The sequence below is a fragment of the Stegostoma tigrinum genome, chromosome 8, assembly GCF_030684315.1.
Source record: "Stegostoma tigrinum isolate sSteTig4 chromosome 8, sSteTig4.hap1, whole genome shotgun sequence".
In the NCBI taxonomy this organism is placed as follows: domain Eukaryota; kingdom Metazoa; phylum Chordata; class Chondrichthyes; order Orectolobiformes; family Stegostomatidae; genus Stegostoma; species Stegostoma tigrinum.
In genome coordinates, this window is record NC_081361.1 from 13,586,783 (window position 1) to 13,608,340 (window position 21,558).

At 39.5% G+C, this 21,558-nt stretch overlaps 1 protein-coding gene across 2 annotated transcripts in view; it reads left to right on the forward strand.

The window, feature by feature from the left end:
• pappa2 (pappalysin 2) overlaps positions 1-21,558 on the forward strand; it is a 525,171-nt gene that overhangs the window by 169,180 nt on the left and 334,433 nt on the right. For both annotated transcript variants that reach the window (XM_059647765.1, XM_059647766.1), the window contains exons 10-12: positions 1,197-1,393; positions 4,623-4,775; positions 5,863-5,998. In XM_059647765.1, coding sequence (XP_059503748.1) covers positions 1,197-1,393; positions 4,623-4,775; positions 5,863-5,998 — 486 coding nt within the window. The remainder of the gene's footprint in view (positions 1-1,196; positions 1,394-4,622; positions 4,776-5,862; positions 5,999-21,558) is intronic.

Consider the following 21,558-nt stretch of genomic DNA (forward strand, 5'->3'; position numbering starts at 1 on the left):
TAAGGCAAAATCAAAATGAACAGTTGAGGGAGAAAGGGATAAAAGGACATGTAGATCAGATGAGATGAAGGTGGGTAGGAAGGAGGTTCATATATAGCAGAATAGTTGGGCCAAATGGCCTCTTTCTGTGCTGTGCATTTCCTTTAAGGTTTAGTGACCTGACCCTCCTTCACTGACGCAAGATTCTGCCTCTGGTGTCGGAAATGTTTCTCCAAATCTCTCTCCTGGACGTTTTCAGTTTCCAAAGTGTTGAGGTTGTGTCTCGTGCGGATTGATTGTTCTGCCATGCTGTACTGTTTCAGCAGCTGATGTCTGTATTCTGGCACCACAACCACTATTACTGCCAGCAGCCCAGTGCCCTGAGGCGACATGGAGCTTACAACTACAGCCATCCTTTTGGTGCGGAGAGGGTCCTGTTACAAATGCTCGCTGACTTTGGGATCTGTCTTGTGGAGGGCAAGTGAAAGCAGCTCAGGAAACACAGGACATAGCCATTGGTTTTCCAGCTCTACGATGCTGCTGGTAAACCCCTGTTGGGTCCTAGTGCATTGCTAAAGGTGGGCCTGTATGAGAATCCCCCTGCTTGGTGCTGCATGTTAGGCTTGATTGAAATACTAATGCCACCTTGGCTTTGTTGACCCATTGCTGAGTCAATAGATTACAGATTCAAGCTGATGATGTAAACCAGGCAAACATTACCAGGCAACATTTCAAATCTAATGCTGATATTCGCTGTTTGTGTGCCTTCTTTGCAGCCATGACTTTGTATTTCTCACTGTGTTCTATCACCCTGTGATCTTTGTATGTTATGATCCGTGTGTACTGTGCACAAAACAAAACTTTTCACTGTACTTGGGTACATGTGACAATAATAAATTAAATCAAATTATCCTACACTCCTGAGGAAGCTGCTGCGTTGACTGGGAGACATTAAAAGATTCCTGTTATTCTTAAAGAGAAGAACAGATGATTTCTCCTCTAGTCCCGCCTTCAAACACCAGCATCAAGACTCATTGACTGATAATCATCTTGTTGTTGTTTGTATGATTCTTTCTGTGTTTAGCTTGGGTGATGTATTTACTTAGAGAGCAAAGTCACAACATTTTTCATTGACTCAATGTGTGCAGAGTTCCTGGCAACATTGCTAGGTTACGTGGTCTGACATTTCATGTAACTTCCACTCTGCCTTTCTTTAGGAGAGCCCAGCCTCTGTTACGTTCATGATGGGGACGGAGTCTGTGAGGAATTTGAGAGGAGAGGTAGTGTTCGTGACTGTGGCTTTCCCACACCAGAGGGTTTCACTGACCAGTGGGCAGCACAGGCCTTCACCCCTTACCAGGATGACAGGAAGTGTCCGGTTAAAGTGGTAACTGGCCAACCTGCCTCAACTAAGGTAGGCAAAAAGTTGATACTAAATAGATGAATGTGAACTATATGTTAGCAATTAAGAAGATAAGGAATCCTTTCAAGAGATTAGGATTACTTCAAGAAAGGAGCATTGCATATATTACATTATATACCACAGCACTAACACATTCAAAGATAGTAGGGGATAACAAGGTGTAGAGCTGGATGAACACAGCAGGTCAGGCAGCATCAGAGGAGCAGGAAAGCTGATGATTTGGGTGTGAATGCTGCTTCAGAAATAGGGGAGGGGAAGGGAACACTGAAATAAATTGAGACAGGGGAGGATGGAAGATGGATAGAGGAGCAGATAGGTGAAGAGAAGACGGACAGTTCAAGGAGACGGGGATTGAGCCAGGAAAGGTGAGTGTACGTAGGGTGTTGGGATAGGGGTTGATCAGTTGGGATGGAGGGGCGGGTAGGTGGGAGGGAAAACAGACAGGTCAAGGAGGCAGGGATGAGGCTAGTAGGTAAGAAGTTGGGGTGGGGGTTGGTCAGTGAGGTGGGAGAAGTGGATAGGTGGGAAAAAAGACAGACAGGTCAAGGATGCGGGGTTGAGCTGGTCTGGTCTTGGCATGAGGTCGGGGGATGTGGAGATTTTGAAGCTTGTGAAGTCCACATTGAGACCATTGGGCTGCAGGGTTTCTAAGCAAAATAAGTGATGCTGTTCCTCCAGCCTTCGGGTGATATTGTTGTGGCACTGGAGGAGTCCTAGTACGGACATATTGTCCAAGGATTGGGAGGTGGAGTTGAAGTGTTTCACAACTGGGAGGTGCAGTTATTTGTCACAAACGTAGCGTAGTTTGTGGAGCGTAGGTGCTCCACAAAGTGGCCTCCAAGGCTCTGCTTGGTTTCCCTGATGTAGAGGAGACCACATCGGGAACAGCGAATACAATATACCACATTAGCAAATGTGCAGGTAAACATCTGTCTAATGTGGAAGGTTTTCTTGAGGCCTGGGATGGGGGGGGAGTGTGGAGGTGTAGGGGCAGGTGTAGCACTTCCCGTGGTTGCAGGGAAAAGTGCCAGGGGTGGTAGGGCTAGTGGGGTCAGTAGAGCGGACGAGGAAGTCATGGAGAGAGTGGTCCCTCTGGAAGGCAGATAAGGGTGGGGAGGGAAAAATGTCCTTGGTAATGGGGTCAGATTGCAGGTGGCAGAAGCGACGAAGGATGATGCATTGAATCTGGAGGTTGGTGGGGTGATACATGAGGACGAGGGAATTCTGTCTTTGTTGTTATTGCAGGGAGGGGTTGTGAGGGATGAGTTGCGGGAAATGCGAGAGTTGGGGTCAAGTGCGTTTATGACCAATATGGAGTAGAACTTGCTGTCCTTGAAAAACGAGGACATCTGGGATATCTGGGAGTGGAATGCCTTATCTTGGGAGCAGATGCAGCGGATGCGAAGGAATTGGGAATAGGGAGTGACATTCTTGCAGGAAGGAAGGTGAGAGCAGATGTATTCTAGGTAGCTGTGGGAGTCGGTAGGCTTGAAATAGATAGCGGTTGCCAGAGACAGAGACAGAGAGGTCCAGGAAGGAAAGAGAGGCATCAGAGATGGCCCAGGTGAACTTAAGGTGTTAATAGGGTGTAAGGTGTTAGTAAAGTGGATGAACTGTTTGAGCTCCTTGTGGGAGCATGAGGTGGTGCTGATACAGTCATCAGTGTACTAGAGGAAGGGGTGGGGGATGAGGCCAGTGTAGCTTTGGAAGAGGGATTATTCCACGTATCCTACAAAGAGGCAGGCATAGTTTGAGCCCCATGGCCACTACCTTTGTCTGTAGGAAATGGGACGAGCTGAGGGAGAAGTTGTTTAGGGTAAGGACGAGTTCGGCTAAGCGGATGAGGGTGTCAGGGGGACTGGTCGAGCCTGCGGGAGAGGAAGAAGCAGAGAGCTTTTCGGCCATTTAACACATTCAAGTTCTGTTGGGTTCCTTTATTACATTTGTTATTTGTGCATGCATTCTGTGCAAATTTAATGACTAATAATTATAGTTTGTCTGTCTCATATTAATTAGCAATATTACTTACTTTGGCACCCTAAAGATTAACTCTGATTCTGTCTCTACACTGATGCTGCTTATCTAGTTAGATTTTATTCTTCATCAGTTTTTTGTTACCCCAAGAATCCAGTTGGGAAATCTTGTCAATTTTCTTTGTCAGTCCATTCAAAATCTGGAGGTTGCTTTAAGGACAAAGAAAACGTTTTGCCCTTGTGCAGTGGTGGTGAGTTGGGTAGGGTAGATGAGGCCTGTCCGGTTTTCCCACTCTCTATCATTTTAGTCAAGTCGAGAAAGGTCCATTTACATGACATACAGGTCCTTCAGGCAAAGAAGGAAGAATACTGAAGACAAAGGAAGCAAAAGAAAAGCAAATTAACATTCCTCTTTTTGTGACGTAAACTGAGGTAGTCAACTTTGTTCAATTAAAATGTTAAAATTAAATTCATCTCACCACACTGTGACCATGCTGTTAATATTGACACGTTGATCATCGTCTCTGAACCTAACCCCCACCATGAGCTCCACCACATAATAATCAAGTTTACATCACCAAACGTTTGGCAGAATTTGTGCAAATCTGTAACTCCAAAGAATATGATTGGCTCGTTAGGGTCTTCATGTTAATTCAACAGTTATGTATGGTGTCGAAACATTGCCCATCAGCTGTTAATTGCTGGCTAAATTGTGTTTAATTTAGAGCTGATTAAGGAGCATTGATGAGGTTTTACTTGAGAACATCTGAAGAAATACTTCCTGAAAGTGTGACATGGTTGAGTTAGGAGCTGCCTCACTCTGTAAGTAAATGTAAGGTTGTGTAAAGATAGGCTCAAGTATCCGCGTTCTTCAACTGGCTTTCAGAAGTACAACACCAGCATCTGTGAACACTCTAGGTACACAGCATGAATTCAAGAGACACTTGCAGTGCTCCACTCACATCACTGAATCCTTATTGTAGAATTGTGATGCATTCTTCTGCATTTGTTTATTTACATGGTTTGAAAAAAATAGTTAATTTCTTCATTCAACCTTGCCTGTAGTTCTTTTATTTAGTTCCAAATGGTCAACAGTAAATTGATAGTCATTTTGATGTTTGTTTTGTGTTGGAATTGAAACTGGTCATTTTGCAGTACCACTTTGGACATGTTGTGGGCATTGAGTGGTTGTTCTGTTATGTTCTGTAAACCTGGTTGTAAGAGTTGGATGTTGCCTGACCCTCCAGGTTTGTCAGACTGAATTTCTGGATGTGAATGATGGGCTGTCCCAATATGCCTGGTTTCCATGTACTGTTCCCTTCTACACTGTTAATGAATGGGACTTTAATCAGCACTCTTCATACCACAACTCTGATGCTGAAAGCAAGCTGTGGCTGAAGGTAAGAAGATTTCAATTTGTTGCACTGGATGCTGCTTCTTTGATGGTCAGTGGAGATATATTTCAAAGAAATGCATTAAACCTTCCATTAAATTATAGGAACCACTTTGTTGTGTGACACTCCAAAATGCCAATTTATCACGATTTATTTCTGAGATAAATGAGCATCAAATCAAATATACCTCTGTATTTTCATTTTAATTTGCCTGAATTCCTTTGCTCAAGTCATCAGTGAAAATCCATATCCAATTTCACTTCAATGATCAGAATTAAGTTTCCACTAAAACAAGTATCCCAATGGAATAACTTGTATTGGAAATAGAGCAAAGTACCATCAACCCTTCCTATTCAATACCCTGCATTAGATAGAATACTAAACCAATAGGAGTGTGTGCTCTTCCTAGTGAATGTTATACACTGAACATTACACGGAACCAGTATGAGCTATTTCTATTGTGTAAGTTTCATCTTATGTTACATTGAACCGCTGTGGGCTGCCTTGATAATGTATCCCCACCTGACCATTGATTGCTTTCACAACTTATATCCATGTCAATTGGATGATCCAAGTTGAAGCTGACTTGGGTTTAGTCAGGAAGATTGTTGATCTCACTGACAGAGAATCTGAATGTATAATGCTTTACGACAAAATCTATGGCAGCAAATTGTAACATTGGAAAGAGAATCTGTAAGCAATTGCAGAGGGAGAATGTGAAAAGAATTGGTGAGGTTGGCTTGGAGTAGATGACTCCAGAAGAATCTGGCTGTATGCTTTCAGAAATAGTACAAACACTTGGCTTTCTGAGCCAACATGAGGATCTTGCAAGGAGAGATTGTAAACTTGAGTTTATTGCTGTAAAATCACATTGGGTTCTGACTAAGGGCCACTCCAAAACTGTTGGTTGTTCTCTCTCAGACACGGTGGATTTCCAGCATTTTCTGTCTTTTGTTTTAAAGAAAGAAAATACTTCAATTTCTCCCATTTGCAGTATTTCCTCTTGTCCTTTTACCAGATTCAGCAAACAACAACAAAAAAGATTTTGTAATTTCAAATGCTGCTTTCTTCATGTTTCTTTTTTAAAACTTAGGTCAGTTTTGATCACCCTGGTGTGGCCAGCTCGATTCTAATTTATTTATCTGCAGATGGTACAACACTGTATGATCAGCACCGCAAATCGGTTACAGTCCAGCTCATTGACACCAATGGACGCAATCACACTCTGGGTATGTATACTGCAGCCAGTTGCCAGGCAGCCACTTCAAACCACTTCTTACCATCAATTTTGTTAGCACCCTATGTGTCAAATACTTTTCCAGCCCTTAAAAGGGCGGGTAAAGTAAGCCATCCGTGCAGTTAAGGCATCACGGCCAGCAAATGAGGCCAGGAAAATCTTGCAGTGCCGAGTGCAAAGAAAAGTGGAAATCCAGCGGACTGGGAGAGCTGTTTTAGAAATAAAAATGGCCATGAAGGGATTTGGAGAAAGTTATAAGAGCTGCAAAGCGGGAATATGGGGAAAAGAGACTTGTGAGGAATAGCAAAGCTAACAGTAAAAGTTCCCATAAATATGTTATGAGAGAGTGTGGTACAAAGGAATGTGGGTTCATTAAAGACAGATGTATGTGACATTATAATGAACAATAAGGGAAGGACAGGCTTCGTAAGTGTGAATTATGTCACATTTTACTGTAGAAGAGTTGCCTGTAGGAAGTTAAAAATATCAATCAAGGGGAGGAATTTACATAACATAAAAATGATTTGGGTAAAGGAATGACACAATCTCCAGGAGCCAATAAGTCATGCCCTAGTGCATGGAAAGAAACATGCGGAGGGATTGCTGATGCATTTGCTGCAGTTTTGTCATCATCAGTATTCGTTATCCAAATTCAAGAACTGTGGCTTTGGATTGGAAAACTGTGATTAATTGGTTTTGAGAGCTAATACAATGCAGTGGTGCCTATTGTAATTTTGTTTTAAGACAGTACAGTAGCATGGTATGTTAAATATTGTTTCTACGTGGTTTGCTGCTGTGATATGGGGGTTTACATATTGTTTGCAAATTATACACTGCCGTAGCAGAAGTGTTTACAAGCCTAAAAATGGTTCAGTGCCAGGGTTTGCATGTTGTCTTTCAGTGATAGATTGTTTTAATAATGTTCATAAATGTTTCTAAATGGTATATAGATGGCACAGCACCATGTTTGAAAGTTGTTCATTGAAGTCACTTTGACATCGTATTTGTGGATCATACACTGTATTGCATCATGCACATAGGTTGAACATACATCGTGGAGTACTTTGCATCAGTCTTTATATTGTGACTTTTGACCATCCAAAATAATGTCTGTGGTTTTTAATAATTGGAAGTGATACCGAGTCAGGGTAACAAAGTTTAGCTGATTTACATTGGCATGGTCACAATGTTAACATTGAGTTTACTGATACCACTGTGCCACATTACCAAAGAATAGTCCTTTTTAATCAATAATAATGTCCTTGTTTCACTACAAACATTTTAATTGTTGATGGTGCACATTAACAGTATCAGACTTTAAATATTGGTTATTGATAGTGCAGTGTCATTTATCAGAGTTTAAGTATTACTTATTGATGCTGCACTGTCACAGTATCAGTGACTAAATGTTGATTAATAATGATGTGATGTCACAGTGTCTGTGTTTAAATATTAATGAAGAATTATACAGTGTCATAATATCAGTATTTAAATGGTGCTTATTGATGATGCTTGTCACAGTATTGGTGTTTAAATATTAATTATTGATGGTGCTTTGTTGCTGTATCAGTTTTAAAATATTGATTATAAATTATGTCATTTCACAGCATCAGTGTTTAAATATTGATTACTGATGACGCAGTATCAATGGTGATATATATTTCTTTTTAGCTGCAGGATCACAGCATCAGATTTAAAATATTGATTATTGAACATGCAGAAGAAGAGAAAAATTTAAAAGGGACCTCAGGGGTAATTTTTTTCACACAGAGTGGTGCGGGTATGAACTGCCAGAGGTGAACTGCCAGAGGCTGGTACAATTACAACATTGAAAAGGCATCTGGATGAGCGCATGAATAGAAAGGGTTTAGAGGGATATGGGCCAAATGCTGGCAAATGAGACTGGATTAACTTAGGATATCTATTTGGCATGGACAAGTTGGAATGAAGGGTCTTTTTCCGTGCTGTATATCTCTGACTCTAAAGTACTAATAATTCATTATTGATGATGCACTGGCATGGTATCAGTGTTTAAATATCGGTTATTCATAGTAGCTGTGGTTAAATGTTGATGATAGATTGTATTGTATGACACTACCTGGGTATAATGTCACAGCATCAATGTATAGATGTATAGATATTGACTCTTGGTGGTGCTTTGTTCATACCAGTATTTAAATATTGACTATTTTAGGTGTAGTGCCACAGTATCGCTTTTTTATTGTTGATTATTGATCTTGCAGTATGGCAGTATTAATGTTTAACTATTGAGTATTAATAGTTCTGTCAGAGTTTTCCTTTTCAAGTGTTAACTATTTACGGTGCATTGTCATGATAAGAGTGCAAATATTGCTTATTGATGGCGCAGTGTGATTATCAATTTTTAAATGTTGATTTTAGGTGCAGTGTCACAGCGTCAGTTTACAAATATGGATTATTGATGGTGCAGTGTTGTAGTATCAGTGTCAAAATATTGATCATTACTGGTACGGTATCAGTGTTTAAATATTGATTATTGATGGTGCAGTGTCGCAGTATCAGAATTTAAACAACATCGCAGTGATGTTTAAATTCTTTTGGCTCAAATGTTACTGATGTTACACTGGTGCAATGCCAGTGTTTAAATGTTGATCAAGGATGTTATAGTGGCACAGTATCAGAGTTTATATTCCAATTTATTGACAGTGTAGTGACAGTGTATCATTATTTAAATTTTGTTTTATGATCGTACAGAATTAGTGATATTTAAATCAATATTGTTTAAACATTGATTATTTATTGTACAGGGTATGCTATTTAAATCTTGATTATTAATGGTGCAGGGTTCCTGTTTAAGCGTTTAAATATTGATAAATGTTGGTGCACTGTCTCAGTTTTAGGTTTTCCACCTTGACTATTGATTGCTACTGCATTACAATGCAATAATTAAGTATTGATTATTGATGACATGTGGTCACATTATCAGTGGTTAGAAAAATTACTGATGGTGCAGTCTCCCAGTATCAGTGTTTAAATATTGATTGTTGATTGTGTAGTGTCACACTGTCCCTTTTTAAAATATTGGTCATTGATTGTGTGGAGTTCCAGAATTCAGAAATTAAATAGTGTCTACTAATGATGCAGTGTCACAGTATCAGAGTTTAGAACATAGAACAATACAACACAGTTCAGGCCCTTCTGCCCACGATGTTGTGCCAAACTTCAACCCTAACCCTAAGGTCTATCTAACCTCCACCCCTATCTTATACTATCATCCATATGCCTATCTAATAGCCACTTAAATGCCCCTAATGAGGCCGTCTCCACTACCCTCTCCGGCAACGCATCCCATGCCCCAATCACTCTCTGCGTAAAGAACCTACCGCCGTTGTATCCCCTATATCTATCTCCACTCACTTTAAAACAATGCTCCCTTGTAATAGCTACCTCCACCCTGGGAAAAGTACTGATTATTGTTGGTGCAATGTCACACTATCCATGTTTAAATATTGACTTTTGATGATGCAGTGTCACAGTATGTGTTTACATTTCGAGTCTTGATGTTGCAGTCACAGTAATTATTCAAGATTGATTATTGACGTTGCAATATCGCAGTATCATTGTTGAAATATTGATTGCTGGTGGTGTAATGTCACAGTATCAATGTTTATATATTGATTAGTGATGGAGCACTACGTCAGTATCAGTGGTTAAGTATTGATCATTGGGAGTGCAGTGTCACAATGTGAGTGGCTATTAGTGGGTATTGATGGTGTGACATTACTGTAACCATGGTTAAATATTGATTATTGATGGTGCATTGACACATTATCAGTGGTTAAATGTAATTAATTATTGATCGGGCAGTGTCTTGGTTTCATGTTTAGATATTCATTATTGATTGTCAGAGTCACAACATTGCTATTTTAAGAATTGATAGGTGCAGTGTTGCAGTATTGATGTTTAAATATTAATTTTGATGTTGCAATTTCATATATCAGCTTTTAAATATTGATTATTGATCAGTTGATGTAGTATCAATGTCGAAATTGCAGTGTCATAGTATTAATGTTTAAGTAATGCTTATTGATGGTGCAATGTCTCAGCATCATTGTTTGAATTTTGATCATAGATGATACAGTGCCACGGTATCAGTGTTTAAATATCGATTATCAATGGTGGGAAGTCAGAGTATCAATAGTTAAAGTCTGTTCTTTGGTGTAGCAGTATCTCAGTGATATTTAAATCAGCACTGTTTTTCCCTTAATTATTGATGGTGCAGTGTCACTGTATAAGTTTTTAAATATTGATAAATGTTGGTGCATTGCCACAGGTTTAGTTTTACCATCTTGGCAGTTGATTGCTGCCGCGATACTACACAATTATTAAATATTGATATGTGTATAAGTCACAGTATCAGTGATTAATAATTGATTATTGATGGTGCATAATCAAAACATCAATGATTAAATATTGAGTGTTGATGATGCAGTGTCACAGTATCAGTGTTTAAATACTAATTACTGAAGTCAAAGTATTCATGTGTAAGTATTGATTATTGTGTCACAGTGTCAGCATTGATTATTGATAGTGCAGTATAATGTATCATTGCTTAAAATTGCTTACAGGTGGTGTATTGTCACATTATCAGTTAGTTAAATAGTAATTATTGATACTGCAATATCTTAATGTCAGTGTTTAAATAGTTACTGTCAATTGTGTACTGTCGCAGTATCCCTTTTTAGAGTATTGATTGTTAATTGTGTAATGTCACAGCACCAGTGTTTAATTATTGATTATTGATGGTGCACTTTCACATTGTCAGCCTTTAAATATTGATTATTGTAAATGCAGTGTCACAGTTTTAATGCTTAAATGTTGATTCTACTTGTGGCAGTGTCACAGGATCATTGTTGAAATATTGTTTATTGGTGGTGCAGTGCCTCAGTATCAGTGTTTAAATATTTGATTGTCCCTTGTTACTGTATCAATAATTTAACATTGATTATTCATGATATGATGTCACTGCAGGGGCTTGCACATGGTCAGCTGACCTTATGGTCAGAGTTTAAGTATTTATTATTGATGATGCTGTGTCACACTTGCAATTGAGTGTTGATGGTACAGTTTCTCTGTCTCAGTGTTTAAATCTTGGTGATTGATGATGCAGTGTCACAATATAGGCGTTTAAATACTGACTGTTATTTCATCAGTGTTTATATGTTTTTTGCATATGATAGGTGGTGTGTTATCACTTAATTTTTGAAATATAGTGGCATCAGTACTTAGATATCAAGGTGTCGAGCTGGATGAACACAGCAGGCTAGGCAGTATCAGAGGAGCAGGAAAGCTGACGTTTCGGGTCTGGACCCTAACATCAGCTTTCCTGCTCCTCTGCTGCTGCCTGGCCTGTTGTGTTCATCCAGCTCGGCACCTTGCTATCTCAGACTTCAGCATCAGCAGTTCGTACTATTTCTGGTATCAGTACTTAAATGTGTTTGCAAGTGACTGTGGGTAAATGCCAGTATTTAAGTAAGATAAACAGTGGCATGAGTGATCAGAGTCAATATGTTGTTTGTGGATGGATACATACTTGAATGCGTGTTTCTTGTTCATTAATGGGGCATTAGAGATAGTATCACAGTATGAGTGTGGTACATTATCACAGATTATATTTTATGGAGTATCATAGCAGTGTATATTAATGTTTTTATCATGATAGATGATACCTAGTCTTATGGTGTTAGTTTTCCATCTGTTATAAACCGTAACACATGGTATCAATATCCATTTATTAATTATTGATGCTACAGTGCCGGGGTTGGAATATTGACTGCTTTTTATGTGGGACTGTGGCATTGCGTCATGTCTACATGTTTATGGATGGTTCTCAGCCCATGATATTATTACTTATAAATTGATGAAACACTACCATGGTTGCAGTTGTTGTTTGTTGACACTGTGATGTAATGTGTTTGTAGATTTTTATCTGGAGACAAGTTGAAAGATTCGTGGTGCACCATGTCAAATTTGAAGACATTTTACCATGTGAAATAAAAGCAACGTTGTCAAAAGTGTATTCAATTGGGAACTTGTACTGTAGACTGTTAAACACACTGATATCCAGATGTCAAAAAGGCAGCAATAGACTTTCAGAGATTTACAAGGCGTTTATTGTAGTATCCTACAATGTAGTACAAATATCAGTTTCTGTACTCGTTTTTGTCCAGAAGCCAACACCTCACTGGGGAAAGATTTAGTTCTCGATCTTTTAATTAAATCAACATGTTCAGAGATGTTTTTACACACCTCTGGAGCAGGTGAGATTTGAACCCAGCTCTCCTAGCTCAGAGGTAGGAACACCACCACTGCATCACAAGACCCCTGAATGAAATGCAGTTCTTTTTTCAGCCTATGACTTTGAGATATCCTACATGGGTCCTCAGAGATTCCTTGGAAGGAGCCAGTCATATGAGTTCAAAGCATCCCTTGGCCTGCTGGATTGACCTCTGCATTGTCCGAACAATGGCAAAGTGGAGCCCCTGACCATAAGGTCAGCTGACCATGTGCAAGCCCCTGCATCATCACCCGCAGACCCTCTCCTTAACCACCACTTCTCTCTGTGTTTGAGACACAGCAGTTTGTTTGATATCCATGAGCTGGGTTTGCTGCACAGGCTGTTGACATGTGCTGCAGGTGTAAGATTGACATAGTAGTGTGCCAAATGGCAACACAATCAATGCCCTTGACTGATGAGTGGTGACACTGGCATGTCCATAAGGACTTTTGATAGAACTACCGTGGAAAGCATTCTATCTGGATGCTTCATGGCTTGGTATGGCAACCGTAAGAAACTATAGAGAGTTGTGACCACAGCCCATACCATCAGACAAGCCATCCTTCCATCTATTGATTCCATCTACACTTCTCACTGCCTCTGAAAGGCAGCCAATATCATCAAAGACCCCTCGCACAATGGTTATAATCTCTTCCAACCTCTTCCAGCGGCCAGAAGATACCAAAGCTTAAACACGAATACCAGCAGATTCAAGGACAGTTTCTTCCCCGCTGTTATTAGACTTCTGAATGGGTCTGTTAAATTTCAAATCCAATGTTGATCTTACTTTTTGTACACCTTATTTGCAGCTGAAATCTTATTCTTCACTCTGTTGAATTACCGTATAATCTTTGTATGGTGTGATCTGCCTGTACTGCAGATAAAACAAAACTTTTCCCTGTACCTAGGTACATGTGACAATAATAAATCAAATCAAATTAACTGTGAGAAGCTTCCTGGCTTTGTGTCTGTGCTAAAAGGCAATTCAAAATAGAAGTGATGTTTGCCTTTGAGGTCTGGCCAGGACAGCAAAGTACGGCAGGGCAAGCTGAGACGGGATGCATCGAAGCAGATGCAAAGTGAATGTGTGCTAAGAGAGCTAGTGACCAACTCTGAGATGCAACCTGCTGCACACATTGAGCTAGGTCCCTAGAGCAAAGTCTCCTTGCGGAAACATTGAAATGAAAGGTGCTAGCTCGCTTCAAAGTGCAACATTACAGGTGCAGCAGGGCTCGGAGATGTGCCCTGATGGTGCATGGAGTTTGGATATTTGTTGGATCCCAATGTCCATAGGTGTGGGGTGCACATGGTTGAGCGTTTCCCGAGAGGTTGGCGCTATGTGTCCAAGATGGGGATTCGTAGGGTAAGTGGTGAGCTGGAGTCATCAGGTATCAGCTTCGACTTTCAAGTCATGAACTCTTGGCATCTAGTTTCCATCTGGCAGGTGGGTGAACAGAAGCTTGCATATTGCTGAGGCAAGATTGGGTAATAATGAGATTGTTCAGGAGTGATATCCCCTTTACTAGCTCTTTTGCCATGAACAAACAAGAATTACTCTTTGACATCCAGGACTTGTTGAAATTTCAATTTGTCAGTTTTGCTATCAAGCAAGGCCTCACTTGACATCTTCCATGATTCGACCAAATTTCTAAACACAGCCAACGTCATTCTGAGCTTTGGAAGATTTCATCCACAGTGTCAATGTTTAAAGGATATTTATTAGATCGAACTGTGTCATGATATTTATTGATGATACTGTGCCAGTGTATCAATGTTTAATAGTTGTTTATAGATGGAATAATATAGTACCATTATATCCATTTTGTAATAAAGGCAAGACAGTGCAGATGCTGAAAATCTGAAACGTACACAGATAATGCTGAAGAAACTAAACAGTTTTGGCAGTGTCTATGGAGAGAGTAAAATTGAATTAACATTTCAAATCTGGTATGACTTCACTTCAGAACCAAAGAAGAGTCATACTGGACTCGACAAGTTACCTGTGTTTCTCTCTCCACAGATGCTGCCAGACCAGCTGAGTTTCTTCAGCATTCTGTATGTTTGATCCATGTTGTATTGTTGTTTTTCAATGGTGCAGTCTGATCATATTGTTATAAATTGCACAGTGCTATGGTGTCAGTGTTTATGTGTTGGTTATAGGTGGTGCAGTGTGTGGTAACTCGAATATAGATGGAGCATTGCCATTTTTATCAGTATATAAATGTTCTGTAGTGCCATGGTGTGTGTATTTTAGTGATATTTATAACTTTTTTACTTGCATATTATTAGGGTTTAATTTTTGGTTATAGAAGTTTTATGTAATATTTCAAGAAATGTGAATATCACTGGAAAGGCTGACGTTTGTTGCCCGTCTCTAATTGTTCTTAAGAAGTGGTAGTGAGTTGCTGCCTTTAACCATGACAGTACATCTGGGTAGACCTTCAAAGCTGCTGGGAGGAGAATTCCACAGTTTTGACCCAACAAATGTCAAAGAGGAAAATTCTAGTTCCAAGTTTGGATGGTGTGCATTAGAGGCAACTTGCAAGTGGTGGTGTTTCTATGAAGCTTCCGCCCTATCCTTTTAAGTAGTACAGGTCATGGGTTTTAAAGCTGTTATCGAAGGAGTTTTGGTGAGTTGCTGCAGTGTCTGTTGTATGTAATAATATCTACTGCCTCTGTGCATGAGTGGTGGAAAGCGTGAATGTGATGAATGTGAATCATGAATGAAACGTGTTGGTGATAAATATGGTGCCAGTCAAGCGGGCTGCTTTGTCTTGGATGCTGACAAGCTTCTTGAGTGTTTTTGGAACTGCATCCATCCAGGAAAGTGGGGAAATATTCTGTTACACCCCTGACTTTGTGTCTTGTAGATGGTGGGTTAGGTTTTGGGGTGTCAGGAGGAGAGTTACTTGCTAACCTCTGACTTGCTCTTGTAGCCATATCATTCATAGTTCAGTTTCTAGTCAGCAGTAACTCTCAGCATGTTGGTGGTGGAGGATTCAGCAATGGTAATGCTATTTAATGTCAGTGAGAGGTAGGCTCTCTGCTATCAGGTGATTATTGCCTGGTTCTTGTGTAGTGTGAGTGTTACCAATTTATCAGTTCATAGGTCTATGCTGCCCAGGTCTTGCTGCACATCGACACAGACTGCTATTGTATCTGAGCAGGTGAACTGAATATTGTGTCACCATCAGTGAATTTTCAATTCGGACCTTATGATGGATGGAAGGTCATCAAAACAACAGCTGAAGATGGTTGGGTCAAGTACACTCTACTGAGGAACTCCTGCAGAGATGTCCTCAAGCTGAGATGACTGACCTCCAGTGACCACAACCTTTGTGCTTAGTATGATCACGTGGTACAGATATCCCTTCCCCCTCCCTCCCCTTGCCCCCCCACCCTAGTTTATATTGACACCAGCTTTGCTCAGGCTCCTTGATGCCACAATAGTCAAATGCTGCCTTGATATCAAGGGCAGTTGCTCTAACCTAATGTTTGGCTCATCTGGTCATGTTTGAATCAAAGTTGATTTGATGTCAGGAGTTGAGTGGCCCTGGTAGAACTGAAACTGACCATAAATTAACAGGCTATTGCTGTCTAAGTAATACAGTTTATCACTTTGCAGATGGTAAAGAAGGTGACAGGGTGGTAATTGGCTAAATTGGATTTTTCCTATTCTTTTGTGAATTGGACATATCTGGGTAGTTTTCCACTTTGTTAGCCAATTGCTCGTATTGTAACTGTTCTGGAACAGCTTGATAGAGTCGTGCCTATTTCTGAGGCATAAAACCTTAATACTGTTGCAGTGACATTGTCAGGGCCAGCCTATCTAAATGCCATTTCATGATATCATGTTAAGAGAATGGAATTGGCGGAGGCTCCATAGCTGCCATGCTGGTAAGCCTCAGAAGATGACTGAGATGAATCAAGCACTTGGCACTTCTGGATGGAGGTGGTCACAAATATTTCAGCTTTATCTTTTGCACTGATTTACTGTGCTCCCCTATCATTAAGAATGGGGATATTTGTGGACCCTTCTCCTGAAACTCAGCAGGTCTGGTAGCATCAGTGGAGAGAGAAACAGTCTGGCATGACTCTTTTTTACATCTGAGTTTCTCCTACATTCTCTGCATTGATTCCAGATTTCCAGCATATGCAGTATTTTGCCTTTAGTTGAGATTTGATCCTTTGGCTTTGAGGTTACTTAGCCGTCTCAATAGCCTGCTGTTTTTGCTGTATGTATTCACACCTCATTTTTAGCTATACCATTAGGAGGTGCTTTTGGCTTACCCCTTCTGTAAACTTCATTAAACCAGGGTTGATCTCTTGCCTTGATGAGAAAGTTAGCATGTAGAATATGTCTGCCCATGAAGTAAATGTTATTTCTGGAAGTGTCAAGTGTTCAAATAGTATTCATTGATGGTTCAGTACTAAGACATGATTGTTTAATTGTTGTCTAATGATAGAAAGGTGCCATCTCATTGTTGTTTAAATATTGTTCATTGATCAACATTTATCAGCATTTAAATGTACATTGATGGCAAAGTGCTCAGTGTCCTGTGTACATATTGATTATGAATGGTCTGTGCCATAGTACCAGTCTTATAGATTCTTCATTAGTAGAATGCCATTGATTAAGTGTTTAAGTTGTGTTTCGAAAGAGCGTGATGCAATGTTATCTGTGTTCAAACATTAATTATTAATAGTAGACTGAATTGACATCAGTGGTTAAATATTATTTATAGATGGTGCATTGCTGTTTATCCTTTTCTGACCATATTTTATAAATTCTACAGTAATACAGTATCAGCATACAAATGATATGCGTTAATGTTACAGCAGCATTATATAATTGTTTAAATGTCACTTTTGTGTGGTGCAGTACCATCCTATCAGTGTTTATATGATGATTGTTGACATTGCAATGGCATGATTTGATATAATTGTTGGTAACATTGAGATTTAAATGCTATTATCAGGTGCCACTATGTAATAGCATTAGTGTGTTAATGGTTTATTATTAATTTCTAGTTGACTCAGTGTCTTTGTATGTCATGACAACAAATGTAGGACACAATTAGTGGCTTCATTAAAACAAAAAGCTGGATTACAATTGTAGTAATTTCTGGATTGCAACCTGGGCGTTGAGCAATAAGTGCAGGGTAGATAGAATCAGAGTCAAATGTGTGTTGTGGCAGTATGGTTTTGATTCACAGGATCCTGGCACCAGTAGCAAGGAAAGTGGGAGCTGAAATGTTGGAACAGTCTTCGCCCCAACCATACTGGGGCCGAAATTCTGATGAATCCAAAGACATAAGCTATGTTTAAATGATGATCATGATATCAGTGTTTAACTTGTGTGTTTGTGGCCCAGTATCATGATATCAATGCTAAATGGTGCTTAGAATGGTAACATGCATTATATTTACTGATAACATGGCACTGCATCAACTGTGAACATTAATTAAAGATTGATACCATGGCACAGTACAAAGCACAAAGAAATCCAAAGAATAGTATCATATCACAAGGAAAGAAATTAAGAAGGAGCTTAAAGCAATCACTATCACAGGGTAAAAATAAAGGAAAAACTAATAGAAGTTTAGCTTGATAAGAACTGGATCTGATGAGCAGCATCAGCTCTAAGGGCTGTACATTCCTTTGTGCATGATTCCCTAGAGTTTCGAAAGGTCCTAGTGGATTGGAAAACTGTAAAACTAACACCGCAGCTTGAGAATGAAGGAAGACAATAAGGGGGAAACTACAGGCCAGTTGGCCTGATGTGTACCATTGGGGAGATGCTGGGATGCATTGTTAAACAGGTAGTAACAGGACTCTTGGAAAGTCATAATGCAGTTTGGTAGAGACAGCATGGATTTGTGAAAATGAACTCATGTTTGCCGTATGTATAAGAGATCTCTGAAGATGTAACAAGCAGAGTTGATAAAGAGGAGCCAATAAATGTAGTGTACTTAGATTTCTAATCTGTATTTGGTAAAAGTTGTTTATGTAAGATAAAAGCTTTGTTGATATATCAGCTTGGAAAGAAGACTGTTAACTAACAGTTTAACATAAAATTAAAATAAATGGGCCATTTTCAGAAGGGTAAATTGCAACTGTTGCATAGTCTTAGGGATCAGTGCTGGGGTCTTAACTATTCACAGTCTTTATTAATGACTTAGATGAAGGGATTGACTGTATTGTAAGTTGCTGACCGTGTGGAGCTAATTAAGGAAGGAAGCTGTGAGGAGGCAACAAGAGCCTCCAATAATAGAATGACTAGTTAAGTGAATGGGCAAGCATTTCGCATATAGAGTATATTATAGAATGTACTACCGTACATTTCTCAACAATGTATGGTCATATATTTTGGCAGAAAATCAGAAAATTATTTAAATGGCTGCATTTACTCAACCTTTCCTCATTAGACAGTTTCTCCATACATGGAATCATCTGAAATAAAAATAGAAAGTGCTGGAGAAACTGGACAGATTAGGCAGCATTTGTAGAGAGAGAAACAGAAGGGTTAACGTTTTATATTAAATGAGCCTTCTCTGCCACATTGTCAGCATTTTAGCCTTTAGTTTTGACTTTAACAAATCCTTGCTTGCTTTCTTCAATGAATTCACCCTGATCAAATTGAGTGTTAAATTTACTGTGGATTATTGCCTCTAGAACCTTTTCCACTACGAAGATAAATGACTGGCTGTAGTTGCTGGATTTATCGTTGCACCCTTTCTTGAACAGGAGTGTAACAATGCTCTGGCACCTCTCTGTATCTGAGAAGCACTGGGGAATTAGAGTCAGTGCCTCTGCAAATTTTTCTCTTACGCGCCTTATTATTTTCAGGTGCATCACATCCAACAGTGGTGTCTTATCAAATTAAAGGAGCCTTCCTAAAAATCCTCTCTGTATCAGATATTAACCCATCTAATGTTTCCAGCACTACCTTTGTCACCATAAATTCAGTCACATCTTTGTCCTTTGTTAAAATCAGTTAACAAAACACTCATGTAATATGTTGAGTATACCCTTTGCTTTTCATGTGCAAATCCCTTTCTTCATCCTTATTTGGCCCCATTCCTCCTTCTCATGCCCTCTTGCCATCTATACACCTGCAGAAGACTTGGATTTCCTTTTAATGTTAAATTCCTATTTCTTCTCAAACCCTCTTTGCCTCTCTTATTTCTTCTTTCACTTCCTTTCTGATCTTTCTGCTTTCAGTCTAGCTCTCACTTCAATAAAATTCAATCCACATTCAGTAAGACCATGACTGATCTGTTTTTGTCTTGAATTCTTCCTTCCCAGCTCGTCCCAAAAAACCTTTGATTCCCTTGCCAAACCAAAACCTGTCAATCTCTGCTTTAAAAATATTTAATGATCCCATGTCTGCAGTCTTCTAAGGTTGAGTGTTCCAAAATCATACAACCCTCTGAGGGGAGAAAATATTCTCATCTCTGAACTAAAAAGGTGATTGATCATTTTAAAACAGCAACCCCTTGGCCAGGACTGACCCACAAGAGGAAATGTCTTTTCCGTATCAAGTTTAACAAGACCATTTTGGATCTTACCTATGTCAATCAAAACATCCCTCATTGTTACAAACATGAAAGAAAACAACTCCAGACTGTCCAACCATTCCTCATAAAACAATCCACTCATTCTAGGTTTCAATCTAGTTAACAAAAGCAGAAATTTCTGGAGAAACTCAGATCTGGCAGCGTCTGTGGAGAGAGAAACAGTTAATATTTCGAGACCAGTGATCCTTCTTTCGAAAAAATGAGGCAAGCGAAAGAAAAAATTGTAGAGGTACTTCCTGTAATTTTTCAGTGCTCCTTTGATCTGAAGAAGCGATGCTGGACTTGAAATGTTGACTGTTTTCTGTTTCCACAAAAACTGTGAGACATGATGAGTTTCTGTAGCATTTTCAGTTTTGTTTTACATTTGTAGCATCTACAGTTTTTTTTTTGCTTTATTAATCTAGGAGACCGGCCCTCTGATCTGCCTTCAGTGCATTTAAATGCTTACTTAAGTGAGGAGACCAATACTGCACACAGTAATTGAAGTGTGGTCTCATCAAAGCTCTGCATGACTGAAGCATAGCTTCTTTTATGTTCAATTCCTTTCATAATAGAGCACAGCAACCCATTAGCTTCTTGATTCTGTACTGCATCTTAGTAGTAACATTTTGTGACCTATCCACTGGAAAAACCAAGATCTTTCTGCAACTTGGAATTCCACAGTTATTGTCCATTCAGATATGACTCTGCTTTTTGACTCTTCCTGCCAAAGTGAACAATTTCACATTTTGCAACATTATGCTCTAGATACTAGATATTTTAATCACTCACTCACTCACTTACTCAACCTGTACTCATCTGCAACTCCTTATGTATTCTTCGTAACATACTTTCTACCTATCTTTGTGTTGCCTATACATTTAGCTACCATCCCTTCATTCCCCTTGTCTTAAGATATTGAGGCCAAAGCACAAAGCCCTGTGGGACTCCATTTTTCACATCCTGCCAATTGGACAAATTATCAGTTGTACATACACCCTTGTTTTCAGCTAACGGGCCAATCTTCTATCTATGCTAATATATTCCCCTATGCTGTGAACGTTGATTTTCCTTTATAAACTATGTGGACCTTATCAAATGCCTTCTAGCAATCCAAGCTATGGCTACAGGTTCCCACTAATTCACTGTGCTTTTATTATTTCAAAGAACTCCAATAATTATGTGAAAGATGATTTCTCTTTAGTGTAACCATGATGACTTTTCCCAAATGTTTTGAGTTTCTTTCTACGAATGCAGCTATCATCTCTTTAATAATTAATTCCAATACCGTCCCTACGACAGACGTCAAGTGATCTGGCATATTGTTTCTTATTTTCTGCCTACCTCCCTCCTCGAATAGAGAATTGCTACCCTTCATTCATCTGAAACTTTTCGTGATTCAAGAAAATTTTGGAAAATAAAACACCAGCACATCTTCTATTTCATTAATCATCTGTTATAAGGCTGTGGATAAAGTCTATCTGGACCCGGAGAGTGGTCAGCTTCAGCTTCAGCTTCATTAGTTACATAAGAAATTAGAAACATAGAAGATAAGGAGGAGGCCATTTGTCCCTTTGAGCCTGTCCATCATTCATCGTGATCGTGGTTGATTATCCAGCTCAATAACCTAATCCTGCTTTTGCCCCATAACCTTTGCTCCCATTCGCCCCAAGTGCT